Raw genomic sequence first — 25,728 nt, 5'->3', positions numbered from 1 at the left:
GCTTACGGCAAAGGGAAGATCTTCCACCGAGCGGGTGATATTTGCTCGGTAGACCGACGGTCCAAATGTTGTTGTTCGGAACTTGTATATATGCGCTTTATCTTGAAAATGTCGTAAGCGAGATTCAGGCATCTGTCAATTATCTTGCGTTGTATGATGGCTACCCGCCACATCACTCCCCTCCGAGACCGGAGGTCGTGTCATTTTAGTTATCGTTGTCCGTGCTGAGATTAGCTTGTAAGTGCCAGTGCTGCTCGAAGTTTGCGGTGAGTCGAAACTGAGCTTGAATGCTGCGTGATTGTCGCCAGTGCTGCTCGAAGTTTGCGGTGAGTCGAGACTGAGCTTGAATGCTGCTCGATGAGGCAGTGTAGGTGCGTGCCATAGGGCCAGGAAGCGCGGTGAGTCGGCTGCGATGGTCCTGTTGAGGCTGCGATGCTGGCTTGCTGTGGGATGACTGTCGATGACTTGCTTTTATCTGCGAGAATGCGGGGATTGTGGTAGCCGAAGTTTTTTTTTGATGCGCTGATGATGAATCAGAAGGTTGCAATTGTTCCGTCGCAGGTCACCAGTTTGGGGAGCTTACGGCAAAGGGAAGATCTTCCACCGAGCGGGTGATATTTGCTCGGTAGACCGACGGTCCGAATGTTGTTGTTCGGAACTTGTATATATGCGCTTTATCTTGAAAATGTCGTAAGCGAGATTCAGGCATCTGTCAATTATCTTGCGTTGTATGATGGCTACCCGCCACAATGCTTAAAAATTAAGAAACACTACATTAATAAAATAAAGTTTCACGTGTTAATTTCTCTAATTCCAGCGAAAAAGTTAAAAGTGCGAATCTTTCATTCACCTTTAGTGCATTCATATTAATAGATCAGCGTGCACTATTCTAGACCAACACCACAGAACAAACCATTTAGTTTAATTACATTTAAGTCTGAGTGAAAAATTCGACAGTACAAGAAACTTGACTGTATGGGCTATATCCGCTTGCCTATTCAAGTAATTGCAACAAAAATGTTTTTGTTAGTGTATAATCTTTAACATAAGGAATGAATGTAGGTAGGACTTTTTGGCGGGAACGCGAGGAGTGAAATTGTGTGATTTCTTTTATTTTGTCTAATTAGTGTTTCTTCGGGTTTAAATGTGTAATAATGGTGGTTTCTTAACTGTTTAATATCTGTGAGAGTGTACAAATGTGGGAAAATGACACAAAGCCGCTGGACGTAACTTCTCGGGATCCTCCAAAAAGTCCACTTAAAAATTTTTAGTAAATGACCACCATTTTACTGAGATTATGTTTCATCCCATTTGATTAATGTTTCAAATTAATCATCTTCATTTTATTTCACTTCATAATATCATTTTTCATAAAAATATGAATATAAATTAAAATAAAACTTGACCTAAAGGCCTTAGTTACCAGGTCATAAAATCCCTTAAAAAAAAGTACAAAAATACTGAATTTATGAACACAGGAGGGAGAGTAGGGGTAAAATGATATTTTTAATGTTTTAAATGTGTACTTTTTTTATGTAATTTAATTACTTTAAATTAAATGTATTATCTATGGATTCAATTCACTCAATTCCAATTTATTTTACTATACCTAAAGTAAAATATAGTTTGAAATAACATAGTGTACGTAACTTAATGTATTGTAAAGGTTGTGTAAGGGTACTAAATTATTATTTTTTATCACAGAACGGCAATGAAACAGTAATTGATGAAAACACCACGAGCTATAAAATGCGCACTCATTAATTGTCATTATAAATAAAATCATCACTGTTAATAGTGATCAAAATGAGTTCAATCAAAAAGTTTGTACACGTATTCGTCGGTTGTTGCTCGAGTGCTTTCTTAATGGAAATTCTCATGACAAAAATGCCAGAGTGCGCTACTTTTATTACATTTCTTCAATTTTTATTCATAACTGTTCAAGGTTTTGTGGTAACAACAAAATTAGGAACAGTAAGTTTTCCTAATTTATTTTGCATAAAAACATACACGTCAACCTAACAAAAAGTAACAGGTTGTTAAAATAAAGTTTAACTGATTTAAATTTGACCTACCTGTCAGACTCGTAATGGAAAGGTAATTTAGAAGGATTAAAACTTTTCTGCAAATTATTGCCATATTTGCAGTGTTAACTTTTCAACAGTACCCAACTCTGCTGTAATTTAATAAAGTGGTATTCATAATATAATACTCCATATTGCAGATTGCGCCAAAAATACCTTTAAAAAGCTATGGAATTTTGGTTACACTATTTTTCATATCAAGTGTAGCAAATAACTATGTCTATGCATTACATGTTCCATCCACTCTACATATGATTATAAGGTAGGTTCAAGAAAAAATCAGACCATATGTACATCAGACGACAATCAGATTTTATGATTATAATTTCGTATCTTTGCAGATCTGCTTCATCACCAGCCAGTTTGTTGGTCTATTGTTTAATAAAAAAACAAAAACCAAAACTGAACAAGACTGTAGGTTCGATTCTTATAAGTTTTGGGGTTGCTTTAGCTATGTATGGTGGTGCTCCCCCAACCGAGCAAAAAGGTAAATTCATTTATTGGTGCATAGGAGTCACTATATTGCTGTCAACACTGATAACCGGTGCATTCACTGGCCTTCAACAAGAAATACTTTACACAAAGTATGGGAAACATCCTGATGAGGTAAAATTTGCTATTTGTTTTTTATTTTTTATTTATAATTTTGTTGTTGAAATACAATGCTTTTACAGATGATGTTTTATACCCACGCAATACCTTTGCCCCTGTTTATTGGAATTTATCCCCAGCTGAAGAATATCTCCAAGAACATAAGTTTGGATGTCTGGGTCCTTATTATATTAAGTATAATTTCTCAATATTATTGTACACATTCTGTCCACAAGTTAGGTACAACAGAAACAACAGTGACTGTCACTTTTATATTAACCTTAAGAAAATTTGCATCCTTATTATTATCTTCTGTAGTTTTCACCAACAATCTCACTGTGTTTCATTGTATTGGGACTGTATTTGTAGCACTAGGCACTTATGTATATTTTGATTATTTTATTAGTAATAAACAAGTATCTGTAAGTCTTAAAGATAGATAGTCTTATTATTGTTGGTAATTAGGTAGCTAATTAAGTATTTTTTTGTTGTCATTGAGACTTCGCTGATGAAGAAAACATTCTGATAAGTTTAATTTCATAACTATAATTGTTATCTTGATAACATTTTAAATTAAAAATAAAACTAAAAATTTACATCAAAATTATATTTAAGTCATCTTAATAATATCTATGAAGTAAAATATGTATTTTAATTCCTTAAAATTAATGAAGTGAGTGATCTAAACACTTATAAAAGTTTTAGACTTATGTTTTCAAAGACAGCTAATGCAGGTTGCATTATTATTAGCAATAGTATACAAATTACTCCACACGCATTTTCACATGTACACGCTTAAAACTATAAGTCTTTCACATTGTTCTTCTAAAATCTGCACAACTTCTCAATACCTATAAAAAAAATACGTGATTACTAGTAACTGAATAAAAAATAAAACCTAATAAAACCTGAAAAAAAAAAGCTTTTCATGTTTAACTTTTTAATCTTTAGTAACATATTGTATTTTTTATCTTTCTTAGTAGACTTTATATTATTCATAAATGTCTTTTTGTTCACAAATTGTAGCTTATATGATGGATAAATCGTTTTCAAATTCGTGTCATGGAAGGAAATTACGTGATGCAATTAGTGAAGTGCGATAATAGAAATATTCTACACAACGGTAAATTTAAATATGAAAACGCATAAAACATACAATAGTTAAAGTAACTGCATAAGTAATTATGACAAATATCCAAAATTAGTATGAATATACCTACCTCATTCAAAATGAGAATTTAATATTTTCTTTTATTAAAAAGAATAAGATTTAAAAACCATTAGGTTTACCTGGTTTTGCTGTCAGAACGACTGCGACGGTCGCGTGATCGTGAACGGCGGGGAGAAGGAGAGCGACGGCGAACTGAAGGCGACCGTCGTGGAGACATTGACCGGCCGCGAGAGTATGATCGGCGGCGGGGACTACGACTGCGTGACCTGCTGGAATCAGATGATAATGTATAAAATCACTTTTTGGTCATAACTGATAGCCAACAGTTTAAAGACAACCATTAGCCCCGCTGTCAACAATCGCAATGTTAACAGGCTACCACCAACCATGAGTACTCTTTACACCTTTTTTTTCTTCAGTAAAACTGAATGCTTCGAGGTTGGGCCCTTTAAACATTTAATTTAACATAGAATCTGCTATTATTGAATTTTTATGTATTTTTTTATAGAAACGTTCTAATAAAACTAAAATAAATGTCCGTTCGCTCTAACTTTCCTACAATACACCTGATAATACACCAACACAAAATTACTAAATTTAAATACAGGTATCAAGGTAAGGTTCTAAGTATAGGATTCAAATAGTACCGATACATGGTGAGCCTGCGAAGAAGGTCGACCGTTGTGCGACTGCTATGAGGCCGTAGGAAATAATTGAGGCGAAGTTGGATTTTCAACTTTATCTTCCGAAGAACCGGTGTAGTGGAAAGCTCAATAAAAATTGTGGTAACACAGGGAGGTGGTTCTGTCGCCGTTAGTAGCTTGGTGCCACGGTGAAACGTGTGTGCACTCGTAGATATGTCAACGTTTGAGTATTTTATTCAGTGCACTTGTTGTTTTCCTACTGTTGGAGGTTTCGAATGTGTTTTCAATTCCAAGTTCAGGTAAAATTGAGGATTAGGTGACTGCTGTGAGAAGGATTGTTATGGGGACGCAGTTGTTGGTGACTTCGTCTGCACGCAGCAGTTGGGTGAGACGACCGCAGAAGTCGAGCAAGACGTTGATGCGAGCGGCGATCGCGGATGTCAAATTGGTTAACAAGCCGTAGTTGTGAAGAGATGTGGTGAGGTCGTTGGTGTGTTGGTGGTTTGTTGAAAAAATGGACCTGCAAACGTTCCAACACCCACCACATTTAATATCTCACGTGTGAACTTAGATTCTACTAAAGTACTACATTCAAATTAAATATAAGCAATATGTGAAATTGGCATTGAATAATGTTATACATTTTCTTCAATATTTGTCATCATTGAAAATTCATTATTTACCACTCATTCTCTCAGATCTCATCAACTAATATAGTAAAATAAATAAAATAAAACTCAAAATCTCTGATAGAAAAAGAAATTAGCACTAAAAAGTCCAATTTCATAAAAGAAAGAGACAACTGCCAGTGATAAATCTTTGATAAACAAAATGAGCAGATTATATAATAAATTCTTGGACCCAGAAAGTAAGAGTCAACATTTAAAAAATACCTGCGGTCTCTCCTTGTGCGACCATTTGACATTTCGACACGAATCCTGGTGCCACAGCAGCGTCTGCAAAAGTTAAGTCTGATCAGCATGTGATCACAAGTTTTCATAGAGTTCAAGTATTGGTTAGCAGAGAAAATATGTTCCCCATTCCAAGACAAGTTGTCTTTTTTTGCCAAATACAACATTTCAGTCTAAGATTGGAGGTATCATGATATAGCACACTTATGACTCAAGCATTTCACATTGAAAATGAAATGGATCTAAGGAGTGTGCAGATACAATAAAGCTTTCAAAAAATATATTACAATATATTTTTCTATAATGATCAGGAAAACTATTTTTTTTTTTTCTAAAAAAATTATGAATAATGGTTCCCAAATACACAACCACAACGTAATTCTAAGTTGTGGGGTTATATGAAGGGCTGGGTTTACTATACTTATATTAAGATTGATAACAACAAAGTGTTAAAAGTGAAAATGTACGTTAGTAGTTCACGGGATCCCAAAATGTTATTATCGTTTACATCGTAAAAGTCTATTCATATGCTTTCGAACCTGATACCTATTAAAACCGGATAAATTAACTATAACCAAGATGGCCGCGAGTATGGCTCCATCGGAAATACCATACCGATCGATAAGTGTAAAATTTGAAAAAATGTAAAAACTTACGTTCCATCAAGTCCACGAACAGAGTCTTCAGCATCACGGGGGTCTTCGAATTCTACAAATGCAAATCCGGGCGGATTTCGAGCTACCCATACGTTACGTATGTTACCGTATTTAGAAAATATTTTTTCTATTTCATATTTAGACGCATTAGTACCCAAGTTGCCCACGTACACTTTGCAAGAAAGATCCCATTCTCTGTAGCGAGACATCTAAAATAAAAAGACGACGTGTAATTTGATAACCGCCGCCATGTTGGTGCCACTTATTAATTTTAATTGCATGGATTTTAATAATAGTTTCAGACCCAAATTTATGAAAATATTGACACTTACCTTAGTTTTGATTGAAAAGGGTGGATAAAAATTATTCACAATATTTCACTAAATTTAATTTTTTATTGCTCGCCACAACCTTTCGTCTCCACGTTTGACGGATGAATACAAAAAAGGCATAGATAACAGACTTAAATTTTCTTAAGCGATTTTATGACCTGGTAATTAAGACCTTTAAGACCTTTTTTTTAATATCTTATTTTAATTTATATCCTTAATTTTATGAAAATTGAAAATATGGAGTGAAATGAAATAAAATGAAATGATATGGGATGAAATTTAATCTCAACAAAATTGTGGTAATTTACTGGATTTTTTTAATGGACTTTGTTTCATATTCCTACATTTATGTACTTTCACAGATATTAAACATTTAATAAACCACCTTTATTACACATTTAAACCTGAAGAAACACTAAATAGGTAGACAAAATAAAACAAATCACACAACTTCACTCCTCGCGTTCCCGCCAAAAGTCTTAATACACATAATATTAAAGAAGGGAATAGTATTGGTAGTGAGCTATAGCGATGGGTCGTCGACTGGATTTAATGAGTCCAGTCATGATTCGTTCGTGTTAGTATAAGTTGGGGTCATCCTAGGTCTTGTTAGGCTGCTGTCAACTTGGAAGGGTAGACGTAAAGTAAGGAGCACTTGTTTAAGGGACAAGTTGAAAAAGTGTCACCCTTATAAACAGCAAGTTTCTGTTGGAAGATTCACCGAAATAACACCAATGAAGGAAGTGGAAATGATATATTTTTAATGTAGCAGTTTAAACAGACTGAAATGGGCTGAGTTGACAAAAAAATAATATTATTCGTGATTAGTTAAAAAATATTTAGTATTTTAAATCTCAACTATTTATTTTTATTAATAGTGTTTCTTTCCTTCTTATTTTAAAACTCTAATTTAACAGTTTATGGCTTTGTTATTAAAATATTTTCATTTGCTACTATGGCGCGCGCCACCTTCATTGGCCCCTTACAGCGGGCACTTTTGTCCGAATACACTCAGTTGGTGCTCCTTATTCATAGACCTATATAGTAGGGACCATAGACCTATATAGTAGGGACACGACATATTGTTCTATACGTACAATTGCTTATATAAATAGCACCCATTTTGAAGGCACACACATAAACATATACCTATCTCGTTCTTACTCAGCACTTTAACTCGCAGGAAAACAATATAACAGCATTTCAGTGCGTACATAAAATGAAACATGAATATACGTAAATATCTCCGTCTCAGTCTAATGAGGCTGAAAATCCGCCATGTTTAGCGCACCAAATGTCATTGTCACGTCAGTTCAGCCGTCTGTTTTGGGTTGTACATTATTTATTGACTTTGATATCGATTTAATATGATTGCTTATATAAAATGTCTTATTTTATCATGCTTAAAACATACAAAAATAATAATTAAAACATATTTTATAGGATCTCAAGAAAGTCGATGCCCCAAAACTATTATCTATATATATTTAAATTCATTATGGAGCCCTCATCGGAAAAATCTGTCTCACTCATTTGAATCACTCTCAAGTGAGTGATTCAAATGGTGCGGCGCACCTTCCTTGAGGTGCGCTGCGGTAGTGTGTTACGGACTTTAGAGTCAGCAAAACAATTAAAATAGATTGTAATAATCTAAGAAAAACACGTACTCAAAATACGATAACATTCAGCATGCTAGAAATGGGCAGATGGCACTGTACTGCGCCATATCTTTATGTTTTGCGGCAAACGACAACTTTATCTAAAAAATCATTGTAGCAAATTTTAAAAATCGTCATATCGTTTACTTGGCAAATTTGAAGCACGAACTCGTCTTAGATTTCACATAATATCTAAATCACATCATCTTTGCACATAACAATATACTTACTTCCTATTCAAGTATAAATTCTACAAATACATTCATACTCAACAATATCTATACTATAATAATATTATAAAGAGGAAAGATTTGTTTGTTTGTTTGTTTCGAATAGGCTCCGAAACTACTGGACCGATTTGAAAAATTCTTTTTCCATTAGAAGCCGACATTGTCCCTGATGAACATAGGCTACTTTTTTAAAATATTTTTTTAATATTTTTTTTTTGTTTCATGTGTGTTTTAATGTTTGCGAAGCGAAGCGAGGGCGGGTCGCTAGTTTAAAATAAAATGAGCCAGGAACGTTTATCGATAAAACCTACTAACATTAAAATCTTCTGGGCAGCACTAAAACCGCCATGTTTTGTGGCTAGAAGACGTCACAGTGGCACGAATTTTTTGTTGACGTTTCATTTCCTTAATATTATGTTTCCTACTTCAGTGTCCTTACTTCTGACATTCTGACGGCGCGATGAGTTAAGTTACTGAAATCTTTTTTTTTTTTTTTTCGGGGCGAGGGCCGAACCTCCTACGAGGTCCCCGCACCTAGGGGGCGCGCGGGGTATGTGAGACTCAACGATCTGCAGGTGTTAAGAGCAGACCGCGGGCCCAAGGAATTTAGGGCCCACCCACTAAACGACTCCCCTGCACTCTTACACCCGGCGTCCGATCTCCGTCCGGGGTCAAAACCCGGTCAGAGTAGGGGGGTTCCCGCGGTCAACACTACAACCAGACACGCGGCGCCACCCCGAGGGCGCCCAACCGACGGGTCGTCGAGGCGATAGTCGACGACCAACGACGTCAATCTCCGCGGTACGGCGGCCCTACCAGGCCGCCCGGGCGATGCCGCTGGTATTCCGGGATACCCCGCTGGGCCAGAACCAGCCTGCCGGGTCGGAACGCGATACACCGCCGACCGGGTTGCTCTTCCACAGTATGTTCAGGGACGACAGCGACGACGAAAATGCGGACCGCATCGCAATCCGCAGCCGCCGACGCGTCGTCCCGTCCTCCTGGTGCCAGCGCGCTAGAGTGACGGTAGCGTGCGGCGCAGTCTCAACCCCCTTAGGTCGCCCTGTGACCATCACCGGGAGGAGACTGCCTTCTCATAGGAAGTTACTGAAATCTAAGCTAAGACATTAAGTTAAAGCATGATGTAGTCCGATTAGTGATTTTGTTATTGCCTTTGTAAGCAGACGAGTATACGATCTATCTGATGATCAGTGGTTACCGTTGAATAGTATACGCATTTCTTGTTTGAAGAAGGGCATGTCATACTTCATACACGACACTTCGCGACACACTGAGAAGATTCGGCGAGAAACTCAGCGAGTTGTGTCTATGGGCTCTATAGGGCTATCTTCGTCGGAGTCGACAAGTTCGACGAAGACGGTGACCGGCGCTTGAAGAGCGTAAAAGCACCGAGACATGTTATGGGAGACGGCGACTTTGCTTTGCCCCGTCGCCTGGGTTTTTTAATTTTTTTTATTGCCTAGATGTGTGGACGAGCTCACAGCCCACCTGGTGTTAAGTGGTTACTGGAGCCCATAGACATCTACAACGTAAATGCGCCACACACCTTGAGATATAGTTCTAAGGTCTCAGTATAGTCACAAGGGCTGCCCCACCCTTCAAACCGAAACGCATTACTGCTTCACGGCAGAAATAGGCGGGGCGGTGATACCTACCCGTGCGGACTCACAAGAGGTCCTACCACCAGTAATTACGCAAATTATAATTTTGCGGGTTTGATTTTTATTGCACGATGTTATTCCTTCACCGTGGAAGTCAATCGTGAACATTTGCTGCCTACGTATTTCATTAGAAAAATTGGTACCCGCCAGCGGGTTTCGAACCGGTGCATCGCTCGATACGAATGCACCGGACGTCTTATCCTTTAGGCCACGACGACTTCAAATGTCGGATATGTAGTTAGTGGTGGCCACGATAAGAAGGTTATCGTGTTGCGCTGCTTTTTCAAGGTAGCGTTCTGACGCTTCTCTAATATACCTACTTATTGGTTCAGGATTTAAGCCGTCGTGAAGATCTACATTCCTCACATATCACGGTGCTCCGACGGCTATCCTGCAAAAACGAGGCTTAGAGAGAGTTAATGTGTGTACAGGCTGCGTGAGAGAACACTACAGTTGCATAGACCGTGACGGTAAGCAAGTTTTGTAGTTTCAACTTGTTATGAAGGGACAATTATTGTTATTTCGCTTTCAGATCATGTGGTAGATCATGATGGACGAGATACTAGCAGTAGTGTCGGGAGATAGATCTTAACTAGCTTAAGTTATAAAAGTAAATGAACAAGCAATAAGTTACGTTCAACCTTGATGAATAAACGTCGAATAATAAACAATTCCCAAAAACACGATAAAATCAATTTTACTCTTCAACGCCGCGACGCCTAGAAAGTAATTGGGCGACTTGACACTGGTAGTTCGGGATTGTTGACAGTTAGATAATTTCTTGTCCATAGATTATACACTTAATATATTTGAGATTCTTGTCAATTGTCATTCGTCTCTCGATCGAGTTGTGTCTTTTGTTTGTAGTTATGAAATACGAGGTATTGTACGAAATAAAATAATTTCAGTTAGTTTAAACGAAGCGAAAATGGATGTAGTGGATCTATTGAGCAACATAAACGATAAAGCGAACATGTTCGCTGTCACGACTTGGACATCAGAATGGTCGAATAATTTCCAAGAGAATCAAGTATGTATTGATTTTTTGTTATTCTTGGTCAATTGTTTTATTAGCAGTCTACGCTTTTGGTTTAATATATTTTTTTAAATGTTAAAGTTAAATTCTGCGTCAACATTACAGTTTTATTATTAGAAATTGTCATCCTTGAAACCAATGTTAAATGATAATTCACGAGTAGCGTAGGTACGATGTTTTGTTGTTTTTAAAATACAAAACACTGTTTAATTTATCAGTTGCGTTATATTTTTTTTGTTTTCATAACAACAAAAAAATCTCCAAGAAACAATTAAATTGTCAAAGCAGTAGTGAAAAGTTAGCTTTCGTTTTTTTAATATTTAATAATTAATAGTACGTAAAAGTTTTAAATTAAAAGTAAAATTTTACATTAAGAATTTTTTACGAAGTGTTTCAAAAGTGAGAAAAAAAATTGAGAATATTTTTTTTCAGAAAAACATTAATAATAACGTTCTCTTTACCATATTGAAATATAAATGGTAATGCTTAGAAAAAACCTAAGAAGTTCACGGATTAAAGAATGCTTAATGATTCTTTGCTCATTAAGTTTAATGTCTAGGGGGTGATTTAAAAAGTAATCTTGTTTCAATGGAGTTTGCTAAGTACCATAAAAGGTGTGCTAACATTATATAAAACAAAGCCTTGAAATAGTTTTTAATCTATATGTACATGGTCAAAAATAATAAATTGTTTGAGAGCATTCAATCATCAAGGTCATCTTGCTATCATAGTGTTACACAAAGTAGTTCGCTATTTTTCTAATCTTCTGATCTTTAAAAAAAATTTTCTACTCATCATTTATTTATCTACCTGAAATATACTCAATAAAATTTTAGCAGTGGCAGACCGAGAAAATTCGTATTTCTGTTGTGAAGCCCTTCACAGCCCCCCATCATCCTATTTCTTTTAGAAAGCAGTTAAGTGTTTCAGTTTGAAGGGCTATGGAACTATTCCCCCATCTAAGCAATAAAATATACTACTGTGTTGTTTATTTATATTATTCATTATTATTATTAATTATACTAAATGTTTTGAGCCCAATTATGTCATGCCGGCTGATATAAAATTTAATGATATACAAAATTATTTTTGATAGAAGGGTTTTATAGCTATTATTGTTATTAAGACAGACTGACTTTTAAAGAAGCGGTATCCACTGCTGAGCTTGGTAGTCGAGCTTTATTGGTACAATATTCTAAACTTCATTTGTTTGCAGTTGCTGTGGTCTTTCTGTGGCTGCCTTTTAGTATCCTTGCTGATCGTATTCTTTTATTACTATAGGAGATGGCGAGTCAAAGGTAATTAATATTAGTGTTCAACTAACAAAACTGATCACATAACATTTTCAGATTTGATTTTTTTGTTATTTCTTAAATAAAACTGTTTTCAAAATGTACTTATGTTTGAAAATAGATCAAAATGTAATTATTGATAATACAAAGGCTTACTAAACAAAAAAATGTAATACATCTGTTGACAAACAAAAGAGCAAATAATACCTAACGGTTTTTTTAATTGAATGTCCATGTTTTCTTTTGAAAAGTAAGCTCGACAATACTACTAAAAAGTATGAAATCTATTGACAAACAGACAAAGCTTGTGCTTAACTGTTTTTGAGAGAGAAAGATAGAGTATTCTTTATAGTACACCAAAAAAATAAATAAACAATGAGATACATTAAATACAAAAAAAGTACAATTGGCTTATTGCTATGTTTTATCTGTTTTTATGAACAAAACTGACTTTTCTAGTAAAATTTATTTGCAACAGCATAGCTCGCAATACAATAGCTACTAATAGTTAAAAATCCATAATAAATAGTCTGTGACCACGACAGAAATAATATTATTATAACGGCAATAAAAATCACTACTTTAAAGCTTCAAAGTTGATTTGATTTTGGAGATGACTCGCAAAGGGTACCAAAAATACTAAAATACTACTACTTATAAAAATAAAATAAAGAATATTGACCACTAATAACAGACTATCCTGTCTTTACATATTAATAAATATATTTGAAGTAAATTTTATAATTGATAAAATAAACATTAATAGTGAGTAATAGACTAAAAATATAAATTATGATAATGTGTGATAATTTTTGCAAATTCGATCTATCCAATTTATAAATTTGAATAGACTAAAACCAGTGAATTTATTAATATGAATTAATATAAATGATACATTAAGACCGAAATTGATTTGAATTTCATAATTTCAGTATCAAATTCGACCTTGGTTCTTAGAACTTTCTACAATATTTGTAATGAAAGGAAAATTAAAATTTGGATTATAAACGTTGTATAAAACATAATGAATGTGATACTTGAATAAGTTATCGTAAATTATCATTTTGGAAAAAAGTATATTTAGTAGGTACCTAATCTTGTTAGTTGAATATTTTTAAGAACTTTTCGACATTAACCTCTTTATATAAAATTTAATCCAGTCTACCCTAACCACGAAGCGATTACGTATTTACGTAGTTGAGGCAAGAGCTTAAATCGCAAAACTGCTTTAGGAATTAAAATTAAGTTCGTTTTTTTAGTTTTTTTATTGCCCTTGTAGGCAGACGAGCACACGGCCCACCTGATTGTGAGTGGTTACCGTCGTCCACGGACTTTAGCAATGCCAGGGGCAGAGCCAAGCCGCTGCCTACCGCTTATGCCATTAAAATCAAGATAATGACTACTTAATATCCTACAGAATTAGTTGGCGATGTCTGCGCGTCAGGGGCTGCAGGGGAGCCGGCGAAGCGTTTCAGAAAACGCGACAAGATGATGTTCTACGGTAGACGTATGTTAAGAAAAGTCAAGTCCATATCAAACTCTGGTCAGGGTCGCAAGAGGAGAGCTGTCATGAGGTTCGCGCGTAAACTCCTACAGCTCAAAAAAGACTCCGCTCCTGAACAACTTAAGGTAAATAAATGGATTTAATTTTCTAATTGTACAGTTACTCCCGCTGTCGAGGAGTTAAAATACACATTGAACTAATATATATTTTTTTCTTTATTCTATATTTTACACACAGTTAATAAAATACAATAATTGCGAAAAATTATAAAATGGCAAGCTTAACTCAACAATTGAGTTATCTACCAGCTAACCGTTCTTAAAAAGGGAGAGCTTTACATAAGTGGGTAGAAGAGTACAATCAAATTTTTTTTGTTTTTGTTCTTTTACTAATTACATTTGACTCAATACAGAAGATAATCCAAATCTGACGGATCTTCTCGAACCTCTGGCTCCATGGACGAACTTTGTCTCTGTACCTGTACTATGTTATAGACAGCCTGTGGAATTGTTTCATACGATACCGTTACAACAATTTTACCTTCCACCAGAGTACAGTTGAACCCGACCTCTTTGAGCCACTGCTAAACTGGCAAACACTTTTTACTGGTGGTAAGATCTCTGGTCAGCCGCACGGGTAGGTACCACCACCCTGCCTATTTCTGCTGTGAAGCAGTTATGCGTTTCGATTTTTTTGTAGGGTGGGGCAGCCATTGTAACTATACTGAGACATATTTTTTTTTTATTGCTTAGATGTGTAGGCGAGCTCACAACCCACCTGGTGTTAAGCGGTTACTGGAGCCCATAGGCAACTACGGTGTAAATACGTCACTCACCTTAAGATATGAGTTCTAAGGTCATCTTATAAGGTCAACTAGTGTCTCAAGGTCAGTGGCGGCATTTACGTTGTAGGCGTCTATGGGCTCCGGTAAGCATTTAATACCAGGTGGGCTGTGAGCTCGTCAACCAATCCATGCAACAAAAAAAAAAAACCTAGGGACCTATTCTAGAAAAAAAAAATACACTATTCAATCACCTGGTTTTACATTACGTGTTAGTTAATCTTTAGTCAACATAACAGGATTTGCGTTCGTAGATGCTGATTAAATATTGAATTTGGCAACGTGTTGCAAGATGTTCTTTTTGGTATTCATCTTTGTGCAATGTACGGACGTTCTCTTAGGTTGTTATTTCGTGTTTCGCTACGAAGATTTTTACGTCGCAGACTAGTTAAATGGTTTTATTGCCAGTTTTTTTTCCTACCTGTTCGTTGGTAACCTAAGGGGCTATTCCAATTTTGCGCGGATCGGTACGTAATCTCACGGGGTTTTTTTTTTTTTATTGCCTTTGTAGGCAGACGAGCATACGGCCCACCTGATGGTGAGTGGTTACCGTCGCCCATGGACTTCAGCAATGCCAAGGGCAGAGCCAAGCCGCTGCCTACCGCTAGCCAAGCCGCTGCCTACCGCTAGCCAAGCCGCTGCCTACCGCTGGCCAAGCCGCTGCCTACCGCTGGCCAAGCCGCTACCTACCGGGGTCAACCTAAGGCAATTACTAACACTAGCCCTAGCAAAAGCAGTGCTTCTTTCAATCTACTATTGAATCGCGACCCACTGACAAGACCCGGCGAGAAACTCAGTTGATTGACTCGTTGCGAGTAGATAGTAGACCGCGCATACCTCGAGATGTCATTGTTAAATCACAACCGATGTCCTACATAAAGGATGAGTTGGTATAATTCAAAGTAATTCGTTAATGTGTTTAAAAAGCCCTTCTGTTATATGTTTAAAAAAATTAAGACTAGGTTTAATAGTGATATCATCCTGTTTCGACAATAATTTGACAATCCTAAAGCGTTATGTACGAACATTAGGAATTCTTTAGGTATTTGTTACAGAGCTCGAGAAATCTATTTCCGTTTATAAACCTGTGTCCTTGCGCATTTTTTAGTGCTCTTACGGCTTAATTGTCGTTTGAAATAACATTGTCAATAAATACTTCAATTTGAAGTTTATTGATATATGTAATTCATTTTTAAGTTTTACACAATGATACATTGTGGCCACAGATGATTTCATGCAATGTCAAGGTGATGTTGGTGTGCGTTTTATTAGTGTCGCCGCGCTCGCCCCACTTCGATAAAGCGGCACTACACGAAAATTCTCTCATCGTGGCCGCCGGAAACTACATAGTCGATCCTGCGGACCGAATGGTAAACAGCCGACGTCGCCCAAAACCGGTCATTTCGGATCCTCCCGATTCACTAGCGGTCGAACCCGTCGTTTGCGACGAAGGGCGCGGCGAGTAAATTAACTCACAAACACAGCCTACTGAGATACTCGGCGGATCTTCTTGGTGGGTCGCGTTTTCGATCTGGTTGTAGATTTTGCGAAGCACGGCTCTTGCTAGGGATCCGGTTTCAGTCCCGTGAGCTCACCTACTAGCCTGGTGACGCTGATATGGTCTCTCTAGACAATCAGCTTAGGTAGGAAAAAAAACCGCTCACGGTTGGACGCCGGTGGTCGCCACACGCACATGTAAAATGAATGAAAATTACAGGAAATATTCCGGTGGCGGCGTTATGTGGTTGTGGCCGATGGCCCTGTGCGGCGACCCTTTACTATAGGTGGTGTTTTCTGACATTTGTTGAAAACAGTTTGCTTTGTTTTTGGTCGTCACTTAATCGAACTAAAATGTTTTTGTGTGATCCATACGCTTCGACCACCAAATCCAGGCTACAAGTAGACATAGTTTTCGTCTCCGTGGACTAAGATTTCAAAGCAATACTGTTGTCGTAGGTAGGAGCTTGGATCTGTCCATGGCATTGCTGACGTCGATAAGCAATGATAACCGCATACCACCCGTTGGCTCGTATGGCTCGTCTGACTACAAAGGAAAAAAAAAACAATAATAAATTGCACAGTACAGATCGAGAATGCGTCACATATCCAGAACGAATAAGTAACATCTTTTCATTTACATTAACGTCATAAGGATTCTCTGAGTAAACATCAGACGTCATAGAATTTTATTCGTTACTCGGTAAAAGGAATGGAATTATAATGAGTAATGTAATATTTGGAATTTCGTAACAGTATACCGCGAATTGGCAAACGTAATGCAGGACGCCCTCAGCCTCGGTGGAGTGACGATTTAGGCAGAATAGCTGGCAAAAGCTGGTGATAGAAGCCGAGGATTGTGCTCAGTGACGTGCAAATGGAAAGGCCTATGTCCAACGGTGGACTGCTATATGCTGATAATGATGATGAACAGTATAGTTTTATTTTCATTGCATAAATGGGTGGACGTTCTCACAACCCACTTGGTGTTAAATGGTTACCGGAGCCCATAGACATTTTTTTTTTTATTTTTTTTTATTGCCTTTTGAGGCAGACGAGCATACGGCCCACTATAACGTAAACATAAACTGCCTACTATAACGTAAATGCCGCAACCCACCTTGAGATATGAGTTCTAAGGTCTCAGTATAGTTAGTTATAATTAGTTACAACGGCTGCCCCACCCTTCAAACCGAAAAGCATTACTGCTTCACGGCAGAAAAAGACAGGGTGGTGATACCAACCCGTGCGGATGCACAAGAGGTCCTACCACTACACTACAATGTCGTTTTAAATATTTGTGAATTTTACTTATTTTACTGTTTTAAGTTACTTAGCAGATAAATTAATGAATACGAAATTAACTGTCTGTCTGTCTGTTACGCTTTCTCGCCCAGAGCTCTGAACCGATTTTGACGAAATTCGGTATGTAAACAGTTTTAAATCATGTACTTAAAGGATAATCATATAGGCTTTCATCCCAGCGTTGCGTACGGTTCGGCGATCAAGCGATATAAAGCTTAGTTACGCAGACGGAAATAGTCGCGGAAAGCTATGTAAATTTTATTTAAATTTATTGAAGTATACGCGGTAATATTATACTGGGTGTTAGGAGACCGCTTCCGAAAACGAAGACTTTGTACCTACAAAGTTGTACATTTTGAGGAGCGCGGTATATCAGCACCGGTGTGCGTGTAGAAGAAACGTTGCGCCCGGGCGTTCGTTGATCCGAGCATCAGCTGTTTTTTATTTTGTGCCTCATTGCTGGTTTTTTTTAGTAAAGTAATATATTTTTTGTGAAACTATCCGTTCATTTAGCTGTACTAACATGATGGAACGTAAATAATGCTAATAAAACGTTTTTAAAATGTTTTTTTAAATCAGGATCGATTTTTTTCCCGTCCCATTATCACAGGTGTCACTAATACTATTGTCTGTTTTTTTTTTCGGAAGTGGTCTCCTAACACCCAGTATAAATAATAATGTAAAGTTTGTCAATCTTGAAATGTTTTATGAAAGTAAAATGCGCTACGAATGTACGTCGCCAATCCGGCTTTGGCCTGCATCAGCTACAGCCGTTACTTCTCTATCAACGTTCGTATTGGCATCAGTAGTCATTTCTCACTTTATTTTCTGACTTAACTCTCCTTTGGTTCTTAACTTAAGTGTCGGTGGTAGGATGTGTTGAGAGCTGACACGTATTAAGGCAGCTCCATGTTTCTGTCTACAATAAGTCATGTATGCCAATTTAAGTGTCAGGATTTGGATGAGATGAAGATGGCTCTTTCGGTAAAATTGAAATTTCAGCGTCGTCATTGCAAGGTAACCTGGGTTTTTATATTGTCTTGATAGGTAGAGGGGAATATGTTGTTCATGAACGTTAGCAAGAGATACAGTCAAGTTTCTGCCTACCGCTGCAAATAAGTGGTCAGCCCTTGTCCACTGAAGATGTATCTCACCAAATTACCCACGCGGGATACTTACTAAATTCGATATTTCACCATCTATTCAGGTACTGGAACCACCAGCAGAATACTTGGAAGAGGACCTCACAAGTGACGATCGAGTTCCACCGGATGCTCTATACATGCTGCACAGCATCAGAGTTTTCGGGCACTTCGAGAAACCAGTCTTCCTAATGCTTTGTAAACACACTGAGATACTGAACTTGCCTGCTGGCTCATTCCTGTTCAAAGTTGGTGAGTCGAATGAGTGAAGCTTTCTGTCTCTCTCTCTCTCTCTCTCTCTCTTGCTTCTCTTTTTGTCTTCTTGTTGTTCAAGCCACGACGTATACCGTTATTCGCAAGGAAATACGTACTTAATAGATATTCGTTAATGATATGACCATGGAATAATATAATGTTATTCCATCACATCATCACATTCATCAATACTGGTACCAAGGTAAGATCCTACTTAACTACGCAGTAATCATGCGTCTCACTTAGAACTATGGGATGGCCGTTATACTTCAACTAAGCGTCTAAATGTGACGCCTACGCCACTTAACACCAGATTGCCATCAATGCCAAAAAATAAATGACCCATATTACTGTACAAAGATTTATTTGATAACCGTTTGAAGCACGTTTTCAATATATGAAATTAATTTCGCTCCTTTGAGTACTGCTTTAAAAGAGGCTAGTAAGAGTCCTTAGTAGTAGGCAGTAGCTTGACTGTGCTGTCCGCACTGCCACGTTCTCCATAAATGACGATAACCACCACATTGCCGGGTCTATCCTGCTTTCGTTAGTAGAAAAACTACATTCATCGGAAAGCATTTTTTTTATTGCTTAGATGAGTGGATGAGCTCACAGCACACCTGGTGTTAAATGGTTACTGGAGTCCATAGGCATCTATAACGTAAATGTGCCACCCACCTTGAGATATAAGTTCTAAGGTCTCAAGTATAGTTATAACGGCTGCCCTACCCTTCAAACCGAAACGCATTACTGCTTCACGGCATAAATAGGCAGGGTGGTGGTACCTACCCGTGCTGACTCACAAGACGTCTTACCACCAGTGATATCGGTTAATTGTCAATTTACAATCTGTAACCAGGATATTTATCGGTCAATGAACGATATCTCTATCAGAGCGGGTTCATGGATTTGAAGCATAAATGAATATTGAACTCCTTTTTTATTATTATTATTATTATTAGGTGACACCGACGAAAATGTATACGTGGTTCAAACTGGTCGCGTGAACGTATACATCACGAATCAAGATGGAAGCAGTCTCTCGTTGAAGGTCGTCAGGGCGGGAGAGAGCGTCACGTCTTTGCTTAGCTTTACTGATGTTCTCACGGTATTGTTTGTTGTTGTTTTTCTTCTTTTTTTCTTTTTTTTTGGCTCCGCCACGGTTTGTGCATTAGCCAGCGTCAAGTAATAAGATTATTATAATTCGCCGTTTAAATTATTTACAGTTTATGAACAATAGAAAACTAAGGAAACTAATCGCGATATAATATAAATGATTAAAAACGAATTAAATTTACAAAAAAATTAACATGGCATGAATTGAAATGAAATGAGATTAAATGATATGGGATGAAATATAATGTCAGTAAAATAGTGGTCATTTACTGAGACTTTTTCAGTGGACTTTTTTGGAGGATCCCGAGAAGTTACGTTTGTGCGCTTTCACAGATAATAAGCAGTTAATAAACCACCGTTATTACGCATTTAAACCTGAAGAAACACTAAATAGATAAAATAAAACAAATCACACAACTTCATTCTCGCATTCCCGCCAAAAAGTCCGTTTTTGTTTTTTTAAAGAGATGCTTGGTGTGCGTCGAACGAATAGGTGACGTTTGTGACAAGTCGAACTGGGCCGCGCTTAAGGCCGATACTTCTTAAAGCATTTCGACTTATGAGAGCATAGTGCTTAAAACCGCATTGGACGCCAAAGGACTTGGATGGACTGTGTGTATGTGCGTGTGAAGGGTATGAGTGAAGAGGTGACGTATGATACGTCTGAATGAAAAAAAGAGGACATAATACGTCGACCATACATAGTGGAATGAAACTACACTTGCTTGAATGCGTCATAGACACAAAAGTTATTAAAATGCTCATAATAACAATTATATTTTACTGAATCACATAATTTCACTTCAAAATCCAACTTATTAGATTTTCTAGCAATTAATGTACTTAAAAAAAATCTCCAGGGTCACTCGCAACCTTACAAGACAGTGAACGCCAAAGCTCTTGAAGATTCGCAAGTCATAAAGCTGCCAATGAGAGCTTTCCAAGAAGTATTCAAAGAGTACCCCGACATATTCGTCAGGGTAATACAGGTAAGATATTTCGCAATACCCGCATCGCGCATTTACAAGATGTGTGATGTATGTCATTCATCTAACCAATAAAAAAACATGTTTCAAACACGAATATTGTTACGCACTGGGGTTCGGGATAAATAAATGTTCCACCAAAGTACAACTTAAAACTGTATTTGTCACTTAGAATACACACAGAACACTTTATAATTCTCAATTCGCTTCTTCCGCTTCGCTTCAGGTGATCCGTTCGCTGTTTCGCTTCGTGTAGTTCTGATTACTAACTGACTACGTGCCATCTCAGCAACGCTTTTATAGTCGAGACGAAATCCGTAGAATCGTCGAGAACATTCCTCACAAGTCGAGTACATTCGATATGTTTCCGCTATCTGACAATAGATGGCGTTGTACTCCCCGAGCGTTCTATATGCTACTAGATCCTTCAATATTCGTTCGGCTATTCGGCGATAGACGGCGTTACTCTTAGCTGTGTAACAATATGTTATAGAAAATTTTTACCTGCCTGCGGGATTCGAACACCGGCATAGTGGCATCGCTCGATACATATTCACCGTCTTATCCAATAGGCCACGATGACTTTAAAACTAAACTTCACTTCGAAGACTTGTATACGAACTTTTTTTACTTTACAGATCATCATGGTTCGTCTTCAGAGGGTAACGTTCACAGCTCTTCACCAGTACCTTGGCTTGAGTGCTGAACTTGTAAATCCTGTAAGTTGATACATTTGACGTTTCTAAGTAATCTAATTTGAATTTAGATTTGACATTAGAATTGACATAATTTACTTTATTGCTATTGTGACAATAGTAACAATTGTAACAATTGTTACAACAACAATATTGTAACAATAGCAATAAAGTAGATTATATATAAATATATATCTTTTATTGGCTTCGATGAGAATACCTCAAGCGAGTGATAGCTGATGATCACTGATGTCAAGGTTTTAGGTCTTTGAGTTTAGGAAACACTATGGGTTACAATAAGCTGATAGCCTAGAGTGGCTATTTCAGCGCAACCTTAACTAGTAGGTGAGCTCACGAGGCTCAAACCGGAGTGTTGCTAACACGAACCCTAGCAAGAGCAGTGCTTCGCAGAATCTACCATCGGATCGGAAACGCGACCCACTGTCAAGAGTGTATAAATCTTATAACATACGAATGAAAACCGGAAATCATTTTGTATTCTGCCATTCAGCAATACAAACAAGCGTCCGGCCAATTTGGTCTCGGGTTATACTTTTCAATAATGAAGACTTTCGATAATGGACATTGGCATTGCCAGGGATATACAGCCAAGCTTCTGTCTATCTATAAATGTAGACGTAATCTTTTACGACGTTACAGAATGTTTTTAATACGCTTTTATTAGCTTCAGACATATGTATGTTAGTATGAAAAGGAATCTTTAAACATGATTTTGACCGCCTTCAAAACGTCCGATTAACTCGAAATTTGGTATATTTATTAAGGACCGATGACAATTCAATATTAAAAAAATTAAATAAAAAAAACTAAAAAATAGAAAATAAATTTTAATAAATTTGTATTAAAAATAGTGGATTTTCTATAAGAGCGTATTTTGTTAGTTTTCTTAAAGTATTATTTATTTAAATTTATTGTTTGTTCAGGGCAAAGAGAAACGTCGACCGATGACGGTTTCGTCGTCTCCAGGGAAGACAGCAAAGGCGCCAGTTGACAACCTGTCGCACTCCCCGCACCCCGCCGACAAGTCCACCCCGGATCACGTGGTACGGTCTGCAATACAACTACTGTAATTTATTGTTTTATAAACGAATTTCTTGGTGTTTAAACATTATGCTTATATATTTTGTTCACACATTTGAGTGGTTTGGTTTTTTAATCGTTTTTAAAAATGTTTTTTTTTGTATCTTTTTCGTAAGGCATTGTGGACGTAACAAACATTAATTTCATTAAAGAAAATGATAAGTCTTGTGTTAGTTCATTGTCTTGAGTTTGACATCAGTGAAGATAATAAATTAATAATCGGATAGTATTGTCTGTGGTCTCGTGAAAGGAGTGGTATCTGTCCTAACAGGTGAAATGATCATCGATCTGGTTCATAACAAATTAATAAGTTTCCATAATCGCACAGGGCTGCTAGTCGCTCGGGGACATCGGCAACGCCCAGATTAACCTTAGCAATGATGAAATAATAAAACGATCCTGTTTTGTTAACGGTTTTGAATGTTTGAATTTTGTGATTGTGTGTGTGTTGTGATGTTTGCTGTGACGTCACGAAAGTAGCCGCTAACCCCAGTTCTGTGTCGGCGCATGTCTCAGGAGGGAGGGCATCAAGTCTCCTCGCCCATCCACATCCAGGGTCGGCGTCAGAGGCCCGACATGGTGCCCGACGTAACATCGAACACACTGCAGGTAGGATCTACATAACTAATTTATAGATTTGTTGGAAATTTTTGCTTTTTCTTATAAAATTAATTATCTGATTTTATACAATGTTTTTTTTTTTTTTTTTTTTTTTTTTTTATTGCCTTTGTAGGCAGACGGGCATACGGCCCACCTGATGGTGAGTGGTTACCGTCGCCCATGGACTTCAGCAATGCCAGGGGCAGAGCCAAGCCGCTGCCTACCGCTTAATACTCTCCACAAGCCTCGTTTGAAGAAGGACATGTCATAGCGCTCGGGAAACACCGAGGAGGGGAGCTCATTCCATAGCCGGATGGTACGTGGCAAAAAAGATCTCTGGAAACGCACTGTGGATGACCGCAGTGGCTCCAGGTAGTATGGATGAACTCTACTCCGGTGGCGGGCGGTGCGATGGTAAAAACGAGATGTTGGTATCATCTCGAACAATTCCGTGCACACTGGTGCACGGACACAAATGTGTCCGTGCACCAGTGTCGGAAACTTATGGGGGTAATATATGGGGATTCTTATCGACAAATCACTATCCCAATTTTCTCTTGGCCTCTCCATACTAGAATGGCAGCCATTTTGTTTAATTATAATTTTTAAAATTATATTTTTTTATTGCATTTTTTTAGTTTATTTTTTTCAGGAAAACGAACCCTATTAAGCTAAAAAAAATTATTGTTTTCCCATAATTAAGGATATTTTCATTGATTTAATCTGCCTGAGCTGCGAGTATGGAGGGGTCAAGAGAAAATTGGGATAGTTATTTGTCGATAAAAATCTCCACATTTCACCCCCCTTAAGTCTCCGACACTGGTGGACGGACACATTGTATATATATTTGAGGCCGTCAGCGCAAAAGTGGCATAACCCACAATTCATATTCGTGCCTATGTAATGCAATTTATTTAAAACATAATAAATTTTGATGCAAAATCGGCTTATCCCTAGTTTCATTCATAGATAATAACAACAGTCTTTGTAAACATCATTTTAGCGCATATTTTATTGCCTACGAAGTATTCTAAAGGTAAATTCGAACCTTATTATCTCCATACTAACTATGGTAAGCTTAAGCCACTTTTGTGCTGACGGCCTTATTTAAGCTTTTCATAAGCGCCTGCTGCAAAGGCTGTTAAGCTAGCAGTCCCCCGATCTTGCTCGATATAACCTTCAGAAGAGTGTCGCCATTGTCACGCACTGTCAATATGAAGAATAGGCTTTCATAGACTTATGCTTTGGTCCAGCAGCCGGACGTGCAACCGACATCCTCGCTGTCGCGCAGCAAGGAGGGCAGTTCCTCGTTCAAGAAGCACATCAATGACAACCTAGACGAGAAGGTAAGGTTTCATGCCAACAGTAACCGGCTTCGTGGTAAGGATACTTATCTCGGGCATACAGTAAGCCCGGCCAGTCTGGGTATAGCTATTCTGGTTCCCAGTGGTGGATTTACGTCTAGGCTCGTGAGCCCCGGGCCATTTGAAGGGCGCAAAAGTTTTGTCATACATTATTTTAGCGAAATTTTAACCGTTTCCGCAGTACACGCAGCGGAAATACTCAAAAGGGATTAAAGCCTTATAGCCTTCCTCGACAAATGGGCTATTTAACACTGAAATAATTTTTCAAATCGGGCCAGTAGTTCCTGAGATTAGCACGTTCAAACAAACAAACTCTTCAGCTTTATAATATTAGTATAGATAAAACTGCAACCGTGGAATAATTTTGATTTTATGCGTGACGATCCTAATTCTACATATTATGTACATTACAACAGGCATTAACTCAAATAGCAACCGACGCGTTCGTGAAGGAGCTGGGTCTGGAGAACGAGCAGCTCTTGCAGGGGAGCGTCCAAGTGCGGGACCTGCCCGCCGGGACCTACATCATGAAGGAGGAGAGCCATAAGGTATATTTGAGGCCATCAGCGCAAAAGTGGCCTAACCCACAATTTTTTATATTCAAACTTATATGACGTATATTGGAATTTATTTAAAACTAGCTGACCCGGCAGACTTCGTAGTGCCTCAATCGATAAATAAAAGACCTAAACTTTTGTATAAAATAAACTTAAAACAAACAAAAGGATTCCGTCCTACGAAGTGTCCCCTTCAAAGGAAAAACAAATTTGTTATTTTTATTTAATTCCGAGCGTTTTCATACCTATCTACCTTTTAAACCTTCTCTGGACTTCCACAAATAATTCAAGACTTACAATTAGCCAAATCGGTCCAGCCGTTCTCGAGTTTTAACGAGACCAACGAACAGCAATTCATTTTTATATAATATATAGATAGATATAATAAATGTTGAAGCAAAACCGGCCTATCCATAGTTTCACCCATAGATAACAGATGGCTTTGTAAACATTATTTTTGCGCGTATTTTTTTTTGCC

The 25,728-nt window shown here is 37.6% G+C and overlaps 3 protein-coding genes and 1 non-coding gene across 14 annotated transcripts in view; 2 read left to right on the top strand and 2 right to left on the bottom strand.

The window, feature by feature from the left end:
• The first annotated feature begins 1,348 nt into the window (after window positions 1–1,348).
• Window positions 1,349–3,318, top strand: LOC101743986 (UDP-xylose and UDP-N-acetylglucosamine transporter). 4 transcript variants are annotated; one of them, XM_062672414.1, is made up of 5 exons: window positions 1,418–1,492; window positions 1,705–1,974; window positions 2,225–2,346; window positions 2,426–2,690; window positions 2,759–3,318. In XM_062672414.1, the coding sequence occupies exons 2-5, from the start codon at window positions 1,807–1,809 to the stop codon at window positions 3,116–3,118; spliced, it is 915 nt and encodes a 304-aa protein (XP_062528398.1). In that variant the 5' UTR covers window positions 1,418–1,492; window positions 1,705–1,806; the 3' UTR covers window positions 3,119–3,318. The 4 variants fall into 4 exon arrangements, 3 of the variants coding, with proteins under 3 accessions (XP_004928652.1, XP_062528398.1, XP_062528397.1); XM_062672413.1 differs by having other exon boundaries at window positions 1,490–1,641; XM_004928595.5 differs by lacking the exon at window positions 1,705–1,974 and having other exon boundaries at window positions 1,349–1,492.
• Window positions 3,268–6,541, bottom strand: Rbp1 (RNA-binding protein 1). 4 transcript variants are annotated; one of them, XM_012692315.4, is made up of 5 exons: window positions 6,390–6,541; window positions 6,058–6,266; window positions 5,384–5,446; window positions 3,966–4,115; window positions 3,268–3,526 (listed from the first exon to the last, which is right to left on the bottom strand). In XM_012692315.4, the coding sequence occupies exons 2-5, from the start codon at window positions 6,264–6,266 to the stop codon at window positions 3,520–3,522; spliced, it is 429 nt and encodes a 142-aa protein (XP_012547769.2). In that variant the 5' UTR covers window positions 6,390–6,541; the 3' UTR covers window positions 3,268–3,519.
• On the bottom strand, window positions 5,521–5,657 carry LOC119629656 (small nucleolar RNA SNORA53). The gene has a single exon (XR_005245595.1). It is a non-coding gene; the product is annotated as a small nucleolar RNA SNORA53 (small nucleolar RNA).
• Window positions 6,542–10,775: 4,234 nt separating the features above from the next.
• LOC101741635 (neuropathy target esterase sws) overlaps window positions 10,776–25,728 on the top strand; it is a 47,067-nt gene continuing 32,114 nt past the window's right edge. Inside the window, exons 1-11 of one of the 5 annotated variants that reach the window (XM_062672402.1) lie at window positions 10,776–10,989; window positions 12,212–12,293; window positions 13,705–13,916; window positions 18,642–18,828; window positions 19,794–19,939; window positions 20,808–20,936; window positions 21,572–21,652; window positions 22,573–22,692; window positions 23,246–23,338; window positions 24,583–24,675; window positions 25,110–25,241. In XM_062672402.1, coding sequence (XP_062528386.1) covers window positions 10,888–10,989; window positions 12,212–12,293; window positions 13,705–13,916; window positions 18,642–18,828; window positions 19,794–19,939; window positions 20,808–20,936; window positions 21,572–21,652; window positions 22,573–22,692; window positions 23,246–23,338; window positions 24,583–24,675; window positions 25,110–25,241 — 1,377 coding nt within the window. In that variant the 5' untranslated portion in view covers window positions 10,776–10,887. The remainder of the gene's footprint in view (window positions 10,990–12,211; window positions 12,294–13,704; window positions 13,917–18,641; window positions 18,829–19,793; window positions 19,940–20,807; window positions 20,937–21,571; window positions 21,653–22,572; window positions 22,693–23,245; window positions 23,339–24,582; window positions 24,676–25,109; window positions 25,242–25,728) is intronic. The other 4 variants (XM_062672403.1, XM_062672401.1, XM_062672405.1 and 1 more) reach the window with 4 other exon arrangements.

Source organism: Bombyx mori, chromosome 15 (assembly GCF_030269925.1).
Source record: "Bombyx mori chromosome 15, ASM3026992v2".
Classification (NCBI taxonomy): Eukaryota; Metazoa; Arthropoda; class Insecta; order Lepidoptera; family Bombycidae; genus Bombyx; species Bombyx mori.
This window is presented reverse-complemented; position numbering and strand designations above follow the sequence as displayed.